The 20,163-nt window shown below is 42.8% G+C and overlaps 1 protein-coding gene across 2 annotated transcripts in view; it reads left to right on the forward strand.

Moving 5' to 3' along the window:
• The window catches only part of Rftn1 (raftlin, lipid raft linker 1), a 256,787-nt gene that overhangs the window by 83,175 nt on the left and 153,449 nt on the right, over window positions 1-20,163 (forward strand). For both annotated transcript variants that reach the window (XM_045136163.1, XM_004661255.2), the window contains exon 3: window positions 11,963-12,149. In XM_045136163.1, coding sequence (XP_044992098.1) covers window positions 11,963-12,149 — 187 coding nt within the window. The remainder of the gene's footprint in view (window positions 1-11,962; window positions 12,150-20,163) is intronic.

Below are 20,163 nucleotides of genomic sequence, written 5' to 3' on the forward strand. Positions count from 1 at the left end.
CTCTCCAGCCCTGAATTAATAATGAATTTAATAACTAATAATGAAATTAATTTTTTAAAAATAGTTGATCTTTACTCACCTGACCTGGCCCCCATCCCCTGAGTTCAGAATGTTACTCCTGGGGCTGGAGAGATGGCTTAGCAGTTAAGGCGCTTGCCTGCAAAGCCAAAGGATCCCGGTTTGACTCTCCAGGACCCACATAAGCCAGATGCACAAGGGGGTGCATGTGATCAGAATTTGTTTGCAGTGGCTGGAGGCCCTGGTGCGCCCATTCTCTCTCTCTCTCTCTCTCTCTGCCTCTTTCTCTCTCTCAAAAATAAAATATATTTTTAAGAAAAATGTTACTCCTGATGGGTCTTCTGTGCCTTTCTTATGCTGTTTGGGACCTAGACACATGTGTGGGGTTTAGACTGGTTTGCAAACACGAACACGCGTCCTGCACGTGTCACTGGGAGCTTTGCTTTTCTCAGGCTGCCCTAGAGGTCACTGAAGGTCAGAGCTTTGGATCTGACTTTGAACTCTCTTGCATAAGTCTAGAGTATAAAGGGGCCTTGGTGGCTGCAGCCTTTGTAGTGTTGACAGGCTCTGGATTGCACAGATATAAAAATTGACATGGCATTTCGGGGTGGTTCAGATGCGACAGATAGTAGTGTATCCCTTGCTTGCTCTGAAAGAGCTCATGGACTGCCGGCTTCTAGTAACTTCTGAATTCTTGTTTTATTTACTTATTTGAGAGAGAGAGGCAGAGAGAAAGAGAGAGAGAGAGAGAGAATGGGTGTGCCATTCTGTGCTGGCTTTGAGTGAGTACTGGGGAATTGAACCTCGGTCCTTAGGCTTCATAGGCAAGTGCCTTAACCACTAAGCCATCTCTCCAAGCCCACATTTTTGTTTCTGTTTTGAGGTAGGGTCTCACTTTAGCCCAGACTGACCTGGAACTCACTCTGTAGTCCCAGGCTGGCCTCAAACTCACAGCGATCCTCCTACCTCTGCCTCCTGAGTGCTGGGCTCAGAGGCTCTTCTGGTGGCTGGTGATGCTTAATCGGCACTCTCTCATATAACCATGGGCTATTAGCAAAATGTCTGTTGGGATAATTTGCTGGCTGTGGTAATCAGGCCATGTGGCATTTTGCTATTGAGTTGTATGAGTTCTTAAACACTGCTTCTGATTCCTTAACGAAGTCACAGATAAGCAGAGTGGAAGTGTTGGTAAGACAGAAATCACTTCTGCAGGTCTGTCAGATGGCAGAGGCCTTATCAAACAGGTTCTTTTATTTTGGGCAGCCTGCCAGACTATAGACGACTGCTGGGGGAAGGCAAACTAATAAACAAGTCGTTATGGGTTTGCTCCTTATTCCAAAGGGTCATGTGTTGTTAGTGAACCACACTTGCTTGTACAATACACTTTAGTGTCGTAATGTCAGTGGCTACTGTTGTCCAAAGGCGTCTCCCTGAGCAATTGCTGTGACTGTCAGCGATCCAACCCAACAGAAGGGGTACTGCCCATCTCACCAGTTCATTTAGTCAGAAAACCTGGACTCAGATTTTTCAAGACTTAATGGGATGGTATTGTGTATATGTACGTAGAAGAACAGATTAATGGGAGTGAAAAGGCCTACGTGAGGTCAGGGGAAGAAGGTTTCCTAAGCACCAGCCCCATGCTGCTGAGATGCAGTCATGGGTACTCACACTTGAAAAACAACCAGCTAGGACCCAAACCTCAGGAGGAAGCTCACAAGTGCCAAATGCAAGGCCAGCTTGGGCTACATAGTAAGACCTTGTCTCAAAAGTGAGAAGAAGGGCTGGAGGGATGGCTTAGCAGTTAAGGAACTTACCTGCAAAGCCCAAGGACCCAGGTTCTATTCCCCAGATCACACATAAGCCAGATGCACGTAGCAGCACATGCCTTAGTAGTTTGCATTGGCTAGAGACCCTGATGCATCCATTTTCTCTCTCCTTTCTCTCTCTCAAATAAATAAAAATAAAGAAAATTTACATAAAAAAAGTGGGAAGGGGCTAGAAAGATGGCTTAGCGGTTAAGGTGCATGCCTGCAAAGCCAAAGGACCCAGGTTTGATTCCCTAGGACCCACATAAACCACATAAACCTGTCTATTCTCTCTCTCTCTCAAATAAATAAAAATAAGATATTTTTTTAAAATGGAAAGGTTGGTGGTATGTGTCTCAGTAGTAAGAGTGCCTATTTAGCACATGACCTGGATTTCTGCCTCAGCACAGTATAAAAAAAAAAAAAAAAGAAAAGAAAAGAAAGAAAGAAAGCAGGACTGGGGGATAGAAATTAACCTCCAGAGTACTAGCAAAATACTCCATACACTCAAAACACACTTGATAGAAGAGCACACAGTAGGGTCACCAACCTTCCGAGCTGCTAAGCAAGAAGCTCGTTTGTCACATCTCAGAGAAAAGCTAGTTACCAATATGATCTGCTGTTTTCCTGATCAAACAGAACAGCGTGGCTGTGGACCCTCTTGGTAGGTCCCTTTTGATTCTGAGAGCCTGTTAAACTGATTGCAAGACTAGTCGCTAATGAATATGTACAAACACTATGGAAACTAGATGATTTAGAATATAAATGAGGCCCTATGTGGATTTCTACAGCACAGTTTCCCGACTTTATCAGCACTGGGGCTGAAACGTGGCCCCGGTGACTTACCAGATTCCAGGCGTCCCTGTGCTAGCTTGGGATGCGCCTTAGTTTCAGCTCCCAGGTATCTTCTCAGGCACCTGTGGGTAAAGGTGTCCCCTGATGGAGCACCTCCCATGGATAGTAGGTACAGGGCAGCAAAGCCATTTGGCCCCTCGGGGCCCATGTGTTCTTGCCTGCCCACATCACCGAGTGGCAAAGCCTCTAGGAGTGGCTGAGTAGGAGACTCCATGCTGTCGCATGAGGGCCTGAGTTTAGATCCCCAGCACCCAGCTAAAATGTTGGGCTATAATCCCAGCGATTAGGAGGCAGAGACAGGGATCGCTAGGGAAAGCTGGCTAGCTTTGGCCAAATCAGCGAGTTCCAGGGTCAGTGAGAAATCCTGTCTCAACAAAATAAGGTGGACGCTAAAAGACACTGACAAAGAGGCCCGATGTGATGAGACCTCTGGACCCTCCCCACATGCAGGATCGAGGAGATGAAGGTCAAAGTGAAGAAGGTTGTACTTAGGTGGGATGAATAAATCCAGAGATAATACATAACGTAAAGACTGTACATAGCCCGGCAAAAATGAATTCTTTAAAGTTAAAGTTAGAGCCGGGCGTGGTGGCACACGTCTTTAATCCCAGCACTTGGGAGGCAGAGGTTGGAGGATCGCCATGAGTTCAAGGCCACCCTGAGACTACATAGTGAATTCCAGGTCAGCCTGAGCTACAGTGAGACCCTTCCTTGGAAAATAAAAAACAAAAACAATAAAAAAGTAAATTTACAATAATGTTTTATGAAAGCTCATGGATCGCTGCCAGTAACTAGAGAGAGAGGAGAAGAAAGATCACTGAGTAACTGTAGTGAACACAGGATTCCCTCCCGAGGTGGTGGAAACATTTTAGGTATAGAGACAATTGGTGATTAGTATCTATATCTGTACTAAATGTCACCAATGTGCTCAGTTTATAATGCTGAAATTTATAATGGGGATTTTACTTTGATCACAAGCTATAAGGATGTAGTCTCCTGAGCCAGAGTTCATTCATTTGTTCATTCTTTCCTTCCTTCCCTCCATCCCTTCATCCCACTCTCCCTTTAGAAGCTTGAATTTTAAATGAGAAGATGATGGAAGTCTGAGTTTTAAAAAGTCTGTAATGAAAGTTTTTACTTGATGCATATCCAAAGCCAAGGGGTGCAAACAGTGTTTAAAAACATTGAACTCCAGGCTGGAGAGATTTAGTGGTTTTGGCACTTGACTATGAAGCCTAAAGACCCAGGTTTGATCCCCCAGAACTCACATAAGCCAGATACACAAGGTTGCATATGCATCTGGAGTTCATTTACAGTGGCTAGAGGCTCTGGAGTGCCCTTTCTCTCTCTATCTGTCTCACTCTGCCTTTTTTCTCTCTCTCTCAGATAAATAAATAAAATATTTCAAAAAAATTTGAATTCCTATTCCTTACCTATATGTTGAAAAACCCCACACTGAAAAATTTATTGTTTAGTATTTTGCTAAATTTGATCTACTACAAAACCCAGGCAAACAGATGCTATAGAAACAGTAGTCTTGGGGCTAGAGAGATGGCTAAATGGTTAAGGGACTGGTCTACAAAGCCTAAGGACCAGGCTTCAATTCTCCAGTGCCCACGTAAAGGCAGATGCATAAAATGGTGCATGCTTCTGGAGCTGTTTTGCAGTGGCTGGAGACCCTGGCACTGCATTCTCCCTCTGTCTCTCTCCCTCTCTCTCTCTCTCTCTCTCTCTCTCTCTGTGTGTGTGTGTGTGTGTGTGTGTGTGTGTGTGTGTCTCTCTCTGCCCTTGTCTCTCTCTCTTTCTACCCCTCTCTCATATAAAAAATTATTTAAAAATGAAGTTTAGACTGGGTGTGGTGGTGCACACCTTTAATTCTAGCACTTGGGAGGTAGAGGTAGGAGGGTTGCTGTGAGTTTGAGGTCACCCTGAGACTACATAGTGAATTCCAGGTACGCCTGGACTAGAGTGAGACCTTAACTTTAAATAAACAAACAAGCAAACAAACAAACTTTTTTTTTTAAAGAAATAGCAGTCTTCAAGGATCTTAAAACAAAACAAAAAAATTAAGAAGAAAAACAAACAACAGGGCTGGAGGGATGGCTTACTGGTTAAGATGCTTGCCTGCAAAGCCAAAGGACCCAGGTTCGATTCCCCAGGACCCACATAAACCAGATGCACAAGGTGGTGACTCATGCATCTGGAGTTCATTTGCAGTGGCTGGAGGTCCTGGCATGCTCATTCTCTTTATCTCTCTTCGTATGTGTCTCAAATAAATAGCTAAAACTCTGTTTCAAAAACAACCCCCCCCCAAAAAAAAAGAATAAAAAAGATTTGGTTGAACAGTTTTATTATTGGCCTCACTTGTGAGGGAAATTTCCTGAGGAGGTGGCATCTCCCTCGAATTCTGCTCCACACTATTGACAGATTCATTAATGGATGTAATTAGAGAAGCACAACTGGACTGTGAATAATTAGGTTAAAGTCACAAATGATGACTGGACAGAATAATAGGCGTCGTGGCCTGCTTGATGGAGCTGCGTTTAGCGCCATGGCTGCGTGTGCATGCGAGGTTTCTTTCCAGAGACGTCTGAGGAGCCTTGGAATAAATGGACTACAGAATGTTTTGTTAAGTAGTATCTAGTCATAGCAAAAGACAAAACCAACCACATCCCAGGAGGGTTGAGAAATGTGTGCATTGTGGATTTATGGTTTACACCCTGTTTTTCCTTTCTTTTCCATTTTCTTTAACTCTTGAAAGAATGGTTAATTTATTTATATGGAATTACCTTCTGCAAGGAAAAAAAAAATAAAAACCTTTATTTTGGGGCTGGAGAGCTTGCTCAGTGGTTCAGGCCCTTGTCTGAAAAGCCAAAGGACCCAGGTTTGATTTCTCAGTACCCACTTAAATCAGATTCACAAGGTGGTACATGTGTAAATACATGAATAAATAAATAAAATATTTTTAAAAACTTATTTTAAAAGACCTCTGGACTCTCATGCTGCCTCAAACACCTTTTAGTGGTGTCTCCATGTTTTGATTTTAGAAAACACTACAGTTGGTAACTGAGTCAGGGAAAAGGAAGATTTTTAAAGGAGTCAAAAATATAATTCTGAGGCTGGGTGTGGTGCACACCTTTAGTTCCAGCGCACTCGGGAGACCAAGATAGGAGGATCACTGCAAATTCAAGGCCAACCTGAGACTACATAGTGAATTTCAGGTCAGCCTGGGCTAGAGTGAGAATATATATATAAAGCTCTACCTTGTGATGGAGTGTTTTAGCTCCAGAGCGAGACCCTGGTCAAAAGTCAGGAATCCAAAATGATGTCACCTTTCTTCCTGAATCAGTCTCTCAGGAAGAAGGGGACTTGTCCCATCATCAGACTAAAACACCCCTTTCTGTCCCACACAGTACTGGTGTTTGAACTCTTCCGTAAGTCTTCCATGTGCCCAGGAGACTGTGGCAACTGCAGGATTCTCCGTAATGCAGGGAGGCAAAATGCATCTGGGTGGGCAGCGGAGGGCACCCTGCCCACAGGCAGCAGGAACCTTCCTACCTCTGTCATCTCTCTACCCCCTGTATATCCAGTCCTTTCTTATTCCCATATTGGCTGTGGATCTGGGAACTCTTTAAGCTTTCTCTCTCTTTTTTATTTTAGTTTTTGATATTTCGAGGTAGGGTTTCACTCTAGTCTAGGCTGACCTGGAATTTACTATATACTCTCAGGGTAGTCTTGAACTCACAGTGATCCTCCTACCTCTGCCTCCTGAGTGCTGGGATGAAAGCCATGTGCCACCATACCCGGCTCTTACAGCTCTCTTTGAAAACATGGATTGTGTCATTCGGTGTCCACATATATATATATATGTGTGTGTGTATATATATATATATGTGTGTGTGTGTGTGTGTGTATGTATATGTGTGTGTGTGTGTGTGTGTGTGTGTATATATATATATATATGTATATATATATATGTTGTTTTTTTTTGTTAGAAACAGATTCCTTAGTTTTTAAGTAGAAGTAATGGAATTACCGCATTTAGTTGGAAACTGCTTTCACAGTTGCCCATCCAAAATCTTCATTTCATTACAAAGGACTCAGAGATAAAGAGGAGTGGTGTGACTTACCCAAGGTTATGTAATCTAAAAATGAAATCAGGGCAACTATTACATAACAAAATAATAGAGAGGTTACAATGATGGGTAGGGTGAGAAACAAACATGCAGGCTGCAGTTAGTACATTCAGCTGAACAGAAATCATTCCTTTGTTTTGATAGTAATAACATCGGGAGATTGGCTACTATTGAGAACTAGTCTTTTTATTTTTGTATTTGTAAGGTGAAGGTTCACATAGAAACATGAAATTAAGGTCTTTAATCATGTTTACAATTGGAGTCATCTTCATTGCTGTAAAAATTGTTTGGATTTACTTTTATTTGTTTTTTAACCATGAAGCTAAACTTACTTTGACAGCAAACATACCAAAAATTAAAGCCATAAAATTGTCAAGTTTTGTTGTGGGGGATGCATCTTTAGATTTTTTTAAGATAAAATTTTAAAGGGTATTATATTTTATTCAGGAAGCTTTAAACCATAAAGCAGTTGATTGACTAATATTTTCATGCATTGAATTAGGGGTGTGGATGTTAAGAAGTTGGGTGGCTGAGCCATCTCTCCAGCCCCGTTAAGAGTCTTTAATTGATACTATTTTTACATATAAAGATAGGAAAGATAATGCCTTATAAACTTTGTACTGCTATGATCCCTATTCTTTTTTTTTTTTTTTTTTTTTCCCCAAGGTAGGGTCTCACTCTAGCTCAGGCTGACCTGGAATTCACTCTGTAGTTTCAGGCTGGCCTCGAACTCACAGCAATCCTCCTGCCTCTGCCTCCCGAGTGCTGGGATTAAAGGTGTATGTCACCATGCCCAGCCTGATCCCTATTCTTAGTAATAGTTGTTTTTTTTTGTTTGTTTGTTTGCTTATTGGTTTTTTTGGTTTTTTGAGGTATGGTCTCACTCTATAGTTCCAGGCTGAGTTGGAACTCACTGTATAGTCCCAGACTGTCTTCAAACTCACAGCAATCCTCCTACCTCTGCCTCCCCAGTGCTGGAATAAAAGGCATGCACCTTCATGCCTGGCTCAGCAATCGTTTTGAAAGATTCATTTTACAAAAAGACTTCCCATCCTTTCCTCTCTACTTTCATCTCTCTCTCTCTCCAATATTGGTACCTTTGTATTTTTATCTGAAAAAAAGTATTATTCTTGTCTTTATATCCTTATATTTTTTAAATAAAAAAGTGACCATAGTACTAATAGGTTATTTTTCTAGAAACAAAAAATTACAGTGTATCTTGGGCAATTTTTCTGTCATTACAGAAAGATTTACCTGCACCTTCTTTCTGTTTTTGGCACTCTGCACAGCGTTAACTATTCCTCAATGAAGAAAGCTGTACTTTTGGGTTTTTGCTATTAGAACAACACTGCTGTTGATTTCTTTGTCTATAGAACTTTCTTAGTGTGAACTTTCCTGCAGTATTTCTCACTTTGAAGAGTCCAGTCATTTATAAACATGAAGAAAGAGTGTTAAGATGGACCGTTACATGGTTACATGGCAACCCAGTTCCATTGTCAGGTCCAACAGGCAGCTGGGTCTCTAGGATCCTCTCTTGGACTTTCTCACCCAACAACATGTATTTTTAAAATATATCTAAGACATCTGGTCTCTACCTATGTATGTCTTGATATACATTTTATAAGGTGGGATTCTTTTTAATTTTTGTGTTTTATTTATTTGAGAGAGAAAGAGGTAGAGAGGGAGAGAATGGGCACACCAGGGCCTCCAGCCACTGCAAACAAACTCCAGAGGTATGCACCACCTTGTGCATCTGGCTTTTGTAGGTACTGGGGAATTGAACCTGGGTCTTTTGGCGTTGCAGGCAAGTGCCTTAACAGATAAGACATCTCTATAGCCTGGATTTTTTTTTTTAATACACGACCTTAGTGCCATCACCACACTTAAAATATTACTGTGCTTCCTTGGTATCTAGTCATTATGTCCTTCTCCTCGGCTGCCCTACCACTTCCTGAACCATTGGCAACGGTCAGTAGGAGAGATTTCGTTGAGGTGGTGGAACGCGAGAATAGCGGGAGGTGAGGAGAAGCCATTGAGCACTGAGGGACACTCGTGGGAGAGACACACATCCTAGGTTTCTGTGACAGGTTGGGTGTGAGCATAAATAACCTGTGGGGGGGGGGCATTCTGTAGTAAGAACATAGTAGGGCCCCTTAGGCTGGAGATAGGTGGGTGTTCAAAGCTCAGGCCAGCGCTGAGGAGGAGCTTTGGGACAGCAGGGCCAGTGTCTTCCAGGACAGCCAATGCAGGACCATGTAGGTGTCTTACTTTACATTCAGATATAGTTAGAGAGACCCTCTATGAGAGAGGTTCAGAGATAACTGCTATAGGGGTGACTAGGTGACCCTCTTAACTGGGACATTGCTGCTCCATCACTATGTTTTTGAAAGACATTTTAAGAGTCCAACCATATAGGGCTGGAGAGATGGCTTAGCGGTTAAGCGCTTGCCTGTGAAGCCTAAGGACCCCGGTTCGAGGCTCGGTTCCCCAGGTCCCACGTTAGCCAGATGCACAAGGGGGCGCACACGTCTGGAGTTCGTTTGCAGAGGCTGGAATCCCTGGCGCGCCCATTCTCTCTCTCTCCCTCTATCTGTCTTTCTCTCTGTGTCTGTCGCTCTCAAATAAATAAATAAAAATATTTAAAAAAAAAAAAGAGTCCAACCATAGAAACGCTACGTGTGTGTGTGTGTGTGTGTGTGTGTGTGTGTGTGTGTGTGGTGTTGGAAAGAGGGTGTGTGCATTGGGGGTTGAAGGTGCCCTGCTGTCCAGAGAGATGAACTCCATAGTGATGTTTATGTCTGCTTCCTCAACATAGGCATTAATAGAAGTGCAATCCCAAAATCTGTTACTCCAGTAGAAATCACATACATAATAACTAGGAATAAACTTGATAAATACACAACGTCCATGTAAAAAAACTTTAATATGTTACCATGGGACCCAAAAGAAAATTCAAGTGGGGGCTGGAGAGAGCTTAGCAGTTAAGGCACTTGCCTGCATAGCCAAAGGACCCAGATTCAACTCCCCAGGACCCACATAAACCAGATGCACAAGGTGGCACATGCGTCTAGAGTTCGTTTGCAGCAGCTGGAGGGCCTGACACGCCCATTCTCTCTCTCTCTCTCTCCCTTCCTCTCTTTCTTAAATAAATAAATGAATAAAAATAAAATATTTAAAAAAGGAAAATTCAAGTGAATCGAAGTTAGGCCATGTTGTTGGATGGGAGCTTGCGGCATACTGAAATATAGCCACGCTCTCTCAGTTAAGCTATCATTTGAACATGATCCAATACAAATAGCTTTTTCAGGGGGATAAGGAAGAATTTGATGAGCTGATTTTAAGAGATGATTTAGAAAAACAAATTAGGTAAGGATTTAGGAAATAAATAGGAAGATAGAAAAATTCGAGAAATAATTGAAACAAATACAAAACACAACATGAAACTAATAATGCTAGTTTCATGAGAGTGTTATACACAAGTTAGTAGATTGCAGTCATGAATGTAAATATACACATTAAAAATGTATGATAAATGTCACATCTTAAATCAGTGAGAAAAACTGGATAAACTTCAGGGGGATTGAATTCGTATTGCATGCTTTGCTTAAATTAAATCTGAGATGTATCTACGATTTACATGCAAAAATAAAATATATATTATAAATATTCACAAGAAAGTTGTTTTATAATCCATGTTCTTTCTGGTATATAACATAAAGCTCAGTGTAACCAGGCATGGTGGTGCATGCCTTTAATCCAACTTCATAAAAGTAGCCAGGTGTGGTGGCACACACCTTTAATCCTAGCATTGGGAGAGTGGGGAGGCTGAAGTAGGCAATCACCATGAGTTCAAGTCCACCCTGAGACTACATAGTGAATTCCAGATCAGCCTGGCCAGGAGCAAGACCCTACCTCAAAAGAAGTTGGGGGTTGGAGTGATGGGTCAGTGGCTAAAGGCACTTGTTTGCAAATCCCCAGTGCCCACATAAAGCCAGATGCACCAAATGGTGCATGCATCTAAAGTTCATTGTGGAGGCAGGAGGGTCTGGTGCATCTATACTCTCTCTCTCCTTGTGAATAATAAATAAAATTTTTTTTCATGTTGGTTGTGTTGAGCAAGGCATGGCACTTCTGTTTGAAATCTCATTGTGAGTGTGTGTGTGTGTGTGTGTGTGTGTGTGTGTGTGTGTGTGTGCGCGCGCGCAAGTGTGGGCAGGGGCAGGGCCTCTAACCACTGTAAACAAATTGCAGGCTTTACATGGGTGCTGGGGACTCAAACCCAGGTCATTAGGTTTTGCAAGCAAATGCTTTAGCCACCAAGCCATCTCTCCAGTCCCTCCCTCCTCTCAACCTTATAATTGCATGTAGTCATTTTTTAAAAATTTTTAATTCATTTTTATTTATTTAGTTGAGAGTGACAGAGAGAGAATGAGGTAGAGAGAGAGAGAGAATGGGCACACCAGGGTCTCCAGCCACTGCAGACAAACTCCAGACGCGTGCGTCCCCTTGTCCATCTGGCTAATGTGGGTCCTGGGGAATCGAGCCTTGAACTGGTGTCCTTAGGCTTCACAGGCAAGCGCTTAACCGCTAAGCCATCTCTCCAGCCCAGTCTTTTCTTTTTAAAACTGGTTTTAGTTTATTTACTTGCAAGCAGAGAAAGAGATAGGAAAGAGAGAGAGAATGGGTATCCCAGGGCCTCTATACACTGCAAATGAAATCCAGACACAAGACAACGAGAGAGAGCAGGAGAGAATGGGCCTCTAGCTGCTGTAAACGAACTCTAGATGCACAGGCCACTTCATGCATCTGGCTTTAGGTGGGTACTGGGGATTGGAACCCGGATCGTTAGGCTTTGCAGGCAAGTGCCTTAACCGCTGAGCCATCTCTCCAGCCCCCTCCTGCTCCATTCTTACAATTGCGTGCAGTCTTCTTTCTGCACTTCCCTTGGATTTTCCTTCATGGTTCCTCAGAACACTGATTAGATGGAAGACTTGGATTGTTGATGCTTTAAATTTGTTAAACAAGGGCAGCTGCTCATGAAGTCTCTTGGAGGCACATTTGGCCAGAAGAGACGAGAGAGAATCATTTGTGGGGCGGTATTGGGGGTTAGTGGGTGTCTGACGAGCCTCTCTTCTCTCCATCTCCCAGCGGAGCTGCCCCGGTCCTCGGCTGTGAGGCTGGCCTCCCTGCGGGACCTGCCCGCCCAGCTCCTGGCACTCTACCAACAGGGCTTCGCCCTGGTCGCTCTGCACCCCTTTGTGCAGCCCACGCCCAGGCAGGAGAAGACGCCCCTCGAGCACATCTTCAGGGCCATCCTGGTCAAGAAAACTGACAGGTAAGGACTCGTTAGTGCCATAGCGTGTGAAAAATAAGATGTGGTGCATGGAGATGATAAATTTGTGTCCAAAAAAAAAGGCAACAATAGCCAAAGAAATTGCCCCCACTTCCATCCCCCAAAGCACTGAGTGGCTAAGTGCAAGCAAGTTCATTATAAAACAGTGTTTTCATAGGTATTTTCTCTCAACCGATGCTACAAACATTTTTGTTGCATCAGGAAAAGACCCCCCCACACACACAACTAAAAAGTAAACAAGCAAGCCAGCCAAACAGCCCATAAACTCTTTCTAGTTTAAGAAGTAAAAACAAAATAAAGGAATGCTTACATGATGAATTTTTAATAGACAGTGTGATACTGTTGACAAAGACTGCCAAAGTTCTGACAGCTGTAGATACTGTTAAGTAAATTACTTCGTTTTAAAAGGGGGAGTAAATGCCTGGTGACTATTTCCCAAGTAGGTCACTGTGGTTCTTAGCTTCAAGTTGCTGGACAAACACCCTACCAAAAATAGCTTGTGGGAGGAAAGGGTTTATTTTGGCTTGCAGACTCAAGGGGAAGCTCCATGATGGCTGGAGAAAACGTGGCATGAGCAGAGGGTGGACATCACCTCCTAGCCAGCATCAGGAAGAAACAGCAGCAGGAGAGTGTGCCAAATACTGGCAAGGGGGAGCTGGCTATAACTCCCATAAGCCTGCCCCCAACAACACACTACCTCCAAGAGGCTCCAGTTCCCAAATTGCCATCAGTTGGAGATCAAGCATTCAGAACACATGAGTTTATAGGGGACCCTGGAATCAAACCACCACAGATACATTCAAAAGATCTAGTTAAACTTTTTATATCACGATCTGTCCATATGAAGTTTATGGGCAAGAATCACCATGAAATGACTACTTGAAACTTGGTGAATCTGAAGTGTTTGAATCGTGAACCCACACTTTTCAGAAAATGACTGATCTTTGTTTTTGTACAAAACAGCATCAGGAAAAAGAACAGAGGTATCCAAATGTACATGTATTCCTTCTTCCCTCCTCCCGTTCCTTCTTCCTTTCATCCGTTCATCCAATTGCAACACTTACTGAGTTTGTGTGGGTCCACCTCATAGATATTGTGGGTTCGCTTCCAGACCACCACGCTAAACAAATATCACAATAAAGCAAGTCACATTTTTTTTTGTTTTCCCAATTCTTATTGATGCTATGTTCATATTGTGGACTTATTAAGTATGCAAGAACATTATGTTTTTAAATTCACTTTAATTTAAAATTAACTTACTTTGTTTTTTATAAAGTTAAGAGAAAGGGGAGAATATGAAGATCTCCAGCCCATGAGAAGGCAGGAGGGGGTGAAACCCAACTTGGGGTCATTTATGGTTCTGAAGGGAGGCTGAGCTAACCAGCCATGCCACCAAGTTTTGGGGCTGAGCTAAGTAACAATGCCAGGTTCAGGTTTAGTCCTTCCAGGAATCTTAATCCTAAGAAAGGGGAACTCCTTCCTAGGGAAAGACTCAGGTTGTTTATGAATAAACAAAAAGTTTTGGGATAGGGGTGTAATGGGGTTTTTGGAGTTCAGGAAAAGTCCTTAAGCTCTAAGCCCTGAGTTCATATCTGTTTTTCACAAAGAATTCAAATAAATGGTCTGAAAAGGATAGTTATAAACTATTACATTTATTCAGGGAAGTCAGAGCTATGGGAGAGAGTCCAAGAACTGAGGAAGGGGATTGGATATACAACCACATGATCCGAGAGCCCATGTGGAAGTTGAGCTTAGGCCTGGGGGGAAAAAGTGAAAGATTTTTATTCTTTTAAAAAAATATTTAGGGCTGGAGAGATGGCTTAGCGGTTAAGCGCTTGCCTGTGAAGCCTAAGGACCCCGGTTCGAGGCTCGGTTCCCCAGGTCCCACGTTAGCCAGATGCACAAGGGGGCGCACGCGTCTGGAGTTCGTTTGCAGAGGCTGGAAGCCCTGGCGCGCCCATTCTCTCTCTCCCTCTATCTGTCTTTCTCTCTGTGTCTGTTGCTCTCAAATAAATAAATAGAAAATATTTAAAAAAATATTTATTTGCAAGAGAGAGAGACAGACAGAATAGGCACACCAGGACCCTGCAGCCACTGCAAATGAACTCCAGATGCATGTCCCACCTGTGCATCTGGCTTCACGTGGTACTGTGAAATTGAACTCAAGTTGTTAGCCTCTGCAAACAAGCACCTAAACGTTAACCACTAAGCCATTTCTCCAGCTAGAAAAGACATTTTTCTAAAATGGTTTGCCATTTAAGAAATTTAAAAGGGGCTTGAGGGATTGCTTAGTGGTTAAGATGTTTGTCTGAAAAAAAAAAATAAAACAGGTTAGATTCTCCAGGACCCTCGTAAGCCAGATGCACAAGGTGGCACATGCATCTGTTGCATCTGGAGTTTGTTTGCAGTGGGTGGAGGCCCTGGTACACCCATTCTCGCTGTCTCTTTCCCTGCCTCTTTTTATCTGTCAAATAAATAAATAAAAATAAAGAGAAGTTTAAAAAGGCCATGAAAATAGTAAAAATGGAATATCCTTTCCCATTCTGGCTACAAGAGTGGGAAGGACATGGTCTTACCGACTGGGACCGCCGAGACTGAGGCATTGAGATGAACAGCCAAGGAGCCAGAAAAGGATTAGAGATCGTGGCCCCTGGTAATTCTCTATGTATTTGGAATCAAGGAGGCTGTATCCAGAAGAAGTTGGCATATCTGAGTGCAGCAGGAGAGCTGATTGGCTTGTGCTTAGAGGAGGGGCACACACACACACACACACACACACACACACACACACACATCTGGGTAAGGTGCAAGAGAAAGAAAACTAGTTGGGTGAGATGAGCAGACACTGAATTCCAGTTCTGCTGCTGGGATAGAGTGATGGCAGGGCGACTGTGTGATGGAAGATTTCTCTCTTGTAAGCCTTTTCCCTAAGTTACCTGACGCCCTCTCAGAGGGACTCCTTCATAGGAAGGGAATCAGGTTGTTTCCTGTTAAAAGATGCTAATGATTGTCTGAGACACTGGGAGAATAGAACCACTAGATGGGCTCAATGCATGATACAATGCTGCAGGTTTTGTAAAACGCATAATAACTACGGAGCCCACCGGAAGCAAGCTGCGCCTAAGTTCCGTTGAAGGCATTGTGTCAGGAGCTCTACCTGGTGGGGAAGATTGAGGCACCTGCTTTCTGGTAGTTCTGTTGTGAAAACTTCCATAGCATACATCTCCTGAGTCTTGTTCCTGGGAGTGTGGAGAAAGGAGACGTCCCCTCCCAGTGGAAAAGAAAAAGTTTGAATATGTTTAAGATAGAAGGAGCTTTAAATTTGGACTTTATGTCCTTGGGCAAACATGAGGATGGTGAGTGTGAGGTGGGAAGAATTTAAGTCATATAAAGAAATGCTTTCAAAAAAAGAAAGGAAGGAAGGAAGAAAGAAAAGAAAAGAAAAGAAAAGAAAAGAAAAGAAAAGAAAAGAAAAGAATGTTTTCAGGCTGGAGGGATGGCTTAGCAGTTAAGGCGCTTGCCTGCAAAGCCAAAGGACCCAGGTTCAATTCCCCAGTACCCACATAAAGCCAGATACACAAAGTGGCCAAGTGCTTGGATTTCGTTTACAATGGCTATAGGTTCTGGTATGCCCATTCTCTCTCAAATGAAAAAAATATATAAAAGAAATTCTTTCTATTAATATTTTTATTATTTGAGAGCCTTGTTGATAGACTAAGTCATTATTGAGTCACCCCAGTAACAGTCTTCTAGGACTTTCTGCCATTTTGACAAAATTTCACAAAAAGAAAAGTCATCAGATCTTTTCTTTTGAGACTTCTACCTACCATTTTTATTTCAAGAGCTGGCCAAGCCGCACCTAACTATAAACCATTCTTTTGTGTGTGTGTGGGGGGGGGGGGTTAGAGGTAGGGCCTCACTCTAGCCCAGGCTGACCTGGAATTCACTCTGTATTTTCAGGGTGGCCTTGAACTCATGGCTATGCTCCTACCTTTGCCTACCGAGTGCCGGGATTAAAGGCATGCGCCACCACACCAGGCTCTATCTATAAGCCATGCTTAATTTAAGTGTATTGAATTTTGCCAAAGTCAATTCCTTGGAAAAAGGACTCCACTATGGGTAGGTGAACATGAATTGTTGGTCAATAAATGGAAGCTGCGTTGGCATTTCCTTTCCTCAGTTCTTCCTTTGCCTCACTGAGTGATTCTTCTTTTATTTGCAAGCAGAGAGAGATGGGGGAAGGGAGAGAAAGGAGGTTAAGGGAAAGGGAGAGGGAGAGAATGAATGAGTGTGCCAGAGCGTCTAGCCACTGCGAGCTAATACATGCACCACTATGTGCATCTGGCTTTACATGGATACTGGGGAATTGAACCTAGGTCATTCGGCTTTGTAGGCAAGTGCCTGAACCACTGAGACATCTCTTCAGCCCTCAATGAGTGATTCTTTTTTTCTTTTTATGAGAGAGAGAGAGAGAGAGAGAGAGAGAGAGAGAATTGGCTTTCCAGGGCTCCCAGCCACTGCAGTCAAATGCCAGAGGTATGTGTCACCTTGTGCGCATGTGTGACTTTGCATGCTTGCATCACCTTGTGCGTTTGTCTTACGTAGGACCTGGGGAGTCAAACATGGGTCCTTAGGCTTTGCAGACAAGCGCCTTTAACCACTAAGCCATCTCTCCAGCCTCATGTAGGGATTCTTAATAGACTATAGTTACATTTAGTCTGAACTCAAAGTGTAGTTGAGTTAGCATTCTTTTTTTTTTCCCTCTCCTGGGCAGCTTGTCTTAAAATGAAAGCCCCCCCCCCAAAAAAAAAATCTTAAAACTGGAAAGCTTAGAGAAATTGGTTATTAAAATGTCACTTCTGCTGTTTGATAAGTGTGGCTTTAATTCAAGGTGGTTTTACAGTGGTGGGTGGAAGTATAAAAAGAATTGTTTCAGCTATTAAATCATCCTTTGCACTTAGAGAGTGGGTTTATATCTAGTTCATTGTAGTGTTTTGTTTTGTTTTGTTTTGGTCATTGATGGGTTGAAGATATTTGGGTCTAACTTCCCTGGACACTTGAGAAGTCTGCAGATATTTAAAAGGTGCCTTTTAGTCCAGGGGGTGGTGCTTACGGAGGAGCTGATGTGGAGAAGGGTAGAACATTTACTTCATCACAATTACCTTGACAAACTTTTAAAGGATTTAAAAAATATATTTACTTAATTTATTTATTAACTTATTATGAGGCAGAGAGAGAGAGAATATGGCGCACCAGGGCCTCTAGCTGCTGCAAACAAACTCTAGGTGCATGTGCCACCTGTGCGTCTGGCTTATGTTCCTGGGAAATCAAACCTGGGTCCTTTGGCTTCACAGGCAAGTGTCTTAACTGCCAAGCCATCTCTCCAGTCCCAAGATTTTTTTTTTTTTTTTTTTTGAGAGAGAGAGAGAGACTTGGCATGCCAGGGCCTCAGCCACTGAAATCGAACTTCAGACATTTTTGCCACCTAGTGGGCATGTGCAACCTTGTGTATGCCTCACCTTTATGCATCTGGCTAACATGGGATCTGGAAAGTTGAACATGAGTCCTCAGGTTTCCAAGGTGAGCTCCTTCACCACTAAGTAATCTCCCCAGCCCTAAGGTTTTTTTAAATATATTTACTTGTGTATTTAAGAGAGAAAGAAGAGAGAGAGAGAATGGGTGCACCAGGGCCTCCTGTTGTTGCAAATGAACTCCAGACTCATGTGCCACTTTGTGCAACTGCCTTTTACATGGGCACTGGGGCATTGAACTCTGGGCTGCCAGGCTTTGCAAGCAAGCACCTTTAACTGCTAAACCATTTCCCCAGCCCATCATCTTGGTAAGCTTTTTAAGTTCTTATGCAATGCAATACTGTAGCACTTTTCTACCTGACCAGTACATTGTCTTGATTTGAAAATTCTATTACCAGAATAATAGATCAAACTGCTATTTCCAATAGTGAGCCCCTTGAGTCACTGAGCTGGTTTGGGTTTACAGGGGATATTCACTGGTATCCCTCCAGGATGGTGAGATGGCTGTCCATAGGGAAGGGCATCTGTGGGAACTGAGATGGGGAAACAGGAACTTCCTTCTCCTTTTACAAGACCATTCCAGGCCCTATCTGTCTGTTGACTAAGATGGAACTATTTTGGGTAGCAAATGTCCCCCTCCCTTTTAGCTGAGTTTCTCTAAGATAAATGCATATTATGTAATTTTACCATGGGAAGATGACTAAGGAGCCAAGAAACATAACTTTCAGGTGGCTGTAAACTACATATGCAAAGTATGGTAATACCTGGGTAGTCTGAAGGTCTTGGTTCACATCTGTAGCAGGCATTTGTTTCACTGGGGAGCTTTTGAGAAAGAGGTTCATTTGCTGTGGGTTTGGAGTGATGTGTAGATTTGAACAGGGAAGAGATAGTGGGTAGGGCCTCCCAGGGAGACAACCTGGCCCAAGATGACCTGTAGCCCTGGAAAGCAAAAGGTGGACCATGGGGCTGGAGAGATTAAGGCGCTTGCCTGCAAATACTAAGGACCCGGGTTCATTTCCCCAGTACCCACATTAAGCCAGATGCACAAGGTGACACATGCTTCTGGAATTTGTTTGCAGTGGCTAGAGACTCTGGCATGCCCATTCCCCCCCACCCCTCTCTCCTCTCCCTCAGTCTCTCATAAATAAATAAATAAATAATATTTAAAAAAAGAAAAGGTGGACCATGATGCTGTGGGAGAAGAAGCATGAGGCTTGAGGCCTGGAATTGGAAGAAGGCTGAAGGCGGATGTTGCTAAGCCACCACGAGCCTGTGAGGCTTGGGCCCACTGTTCCAACTTGCTGATACAGTGAAGGCTGCCTGGTCCTTACTCTTCCAGGTCTCTCCACTGATTCTTTAAAAGGAATGCAATGAGTTGCTAAGAACTAGAGCAAGCTATTTTCATTCCAAATGGTCCATATGCCTGGAGTCTGCGAGATTTTTCCTTTTTTGAAATATTTTAAAATTTTATTTATTTATTTATTTATTTATTTATTTATTTATTTATTTATTTATTTAGGAGAGAGAGAGAGATAAAGAGGCAGATAGAGAGAGAGGGAGAATGGGTGCCAGGGACCCTAGCCACTGCAAATGAACTTCAGATGCATGAGCCACCTTGTGCATCTGGCTTAAGTGGGTACTGGGGAATCGAACCTGGTCTTTAGGCTTCACAGGCAAGCACCTTAACTGCTAAGCCTCATCTCCAGCCCTCGTTGTTCAATTCTTTCATCCTTGAATTACATTTTAATATTTTATTTTTATTTGCTTATTTATTTATTTGAGGGAGAGACAGTGAGAGAGAGAGGGAGAAAGGAACAGGAGAATGGACATTCTAGGTCTTCCAGCCACTGCAAATGAACTCCAGATACATGTACCACCTTATGCATCTGGCTTACGTGGGTCCTGGGGAATTGAACCTGGGTCTTTGGCTTTGCAGGCAAGCGCCTTAACTGATAAGCCATTTCCCTAGCCCTCATCTTTGAATTCTTATTATTTCCTTTGTGTGCTAGTAGGTGTTGCTTAATACAGTTTTCCTGCATGGAGTCAAATAAAACCATGCCCTGGAATTTTGCTACAGTTGTTCACTAAAGGGTCATTACAAAGTGGGTCTTTATTTGGCTTACTTTTTTATCCATACCAGAAACACATCTTGATAATGCAGTCACACAGGAGAGACATAATACACACACACTCCTTTCATGGGTAGAATAATAGTGATTTACCACAAGAGTATTTGTGTGCTATTTTTCACTCCCGCCCTTTTTTTTAAAAAAAACATTCAAAGGATGGCCTTCAAAAAGAAGAAAATCTTTGTGGACCTTAAGTGAGGTAAAAAAATGCATTGGGTTGCTTTTTTTTTTTTTTTTTTTTTAATAGCCCGTAAGATAACACGAACATTTACTTTGGCATTTGAAAAGGGCAGAATTGGAAAAGTGCAAAATTATATTGGAATGAAAAAAAATTCT

The sequence above is a fragment of the Jaculus jaculus genome, chromosome 16 (genome assembly GCF_020740685.1).
Source record: "Jaculus jaculus isolate mJacJac1 chromosome 16, mJacJac1.mat.Y.cur, whole genome shotgun sequence".
Classification (NCBI taxonomy): domain Eukaryota; kingdom Metazoa; phylum Chordata; class Mammalia; order Rodentia; family Dipodidae; genus Jaculus; species Jaculus jaculus.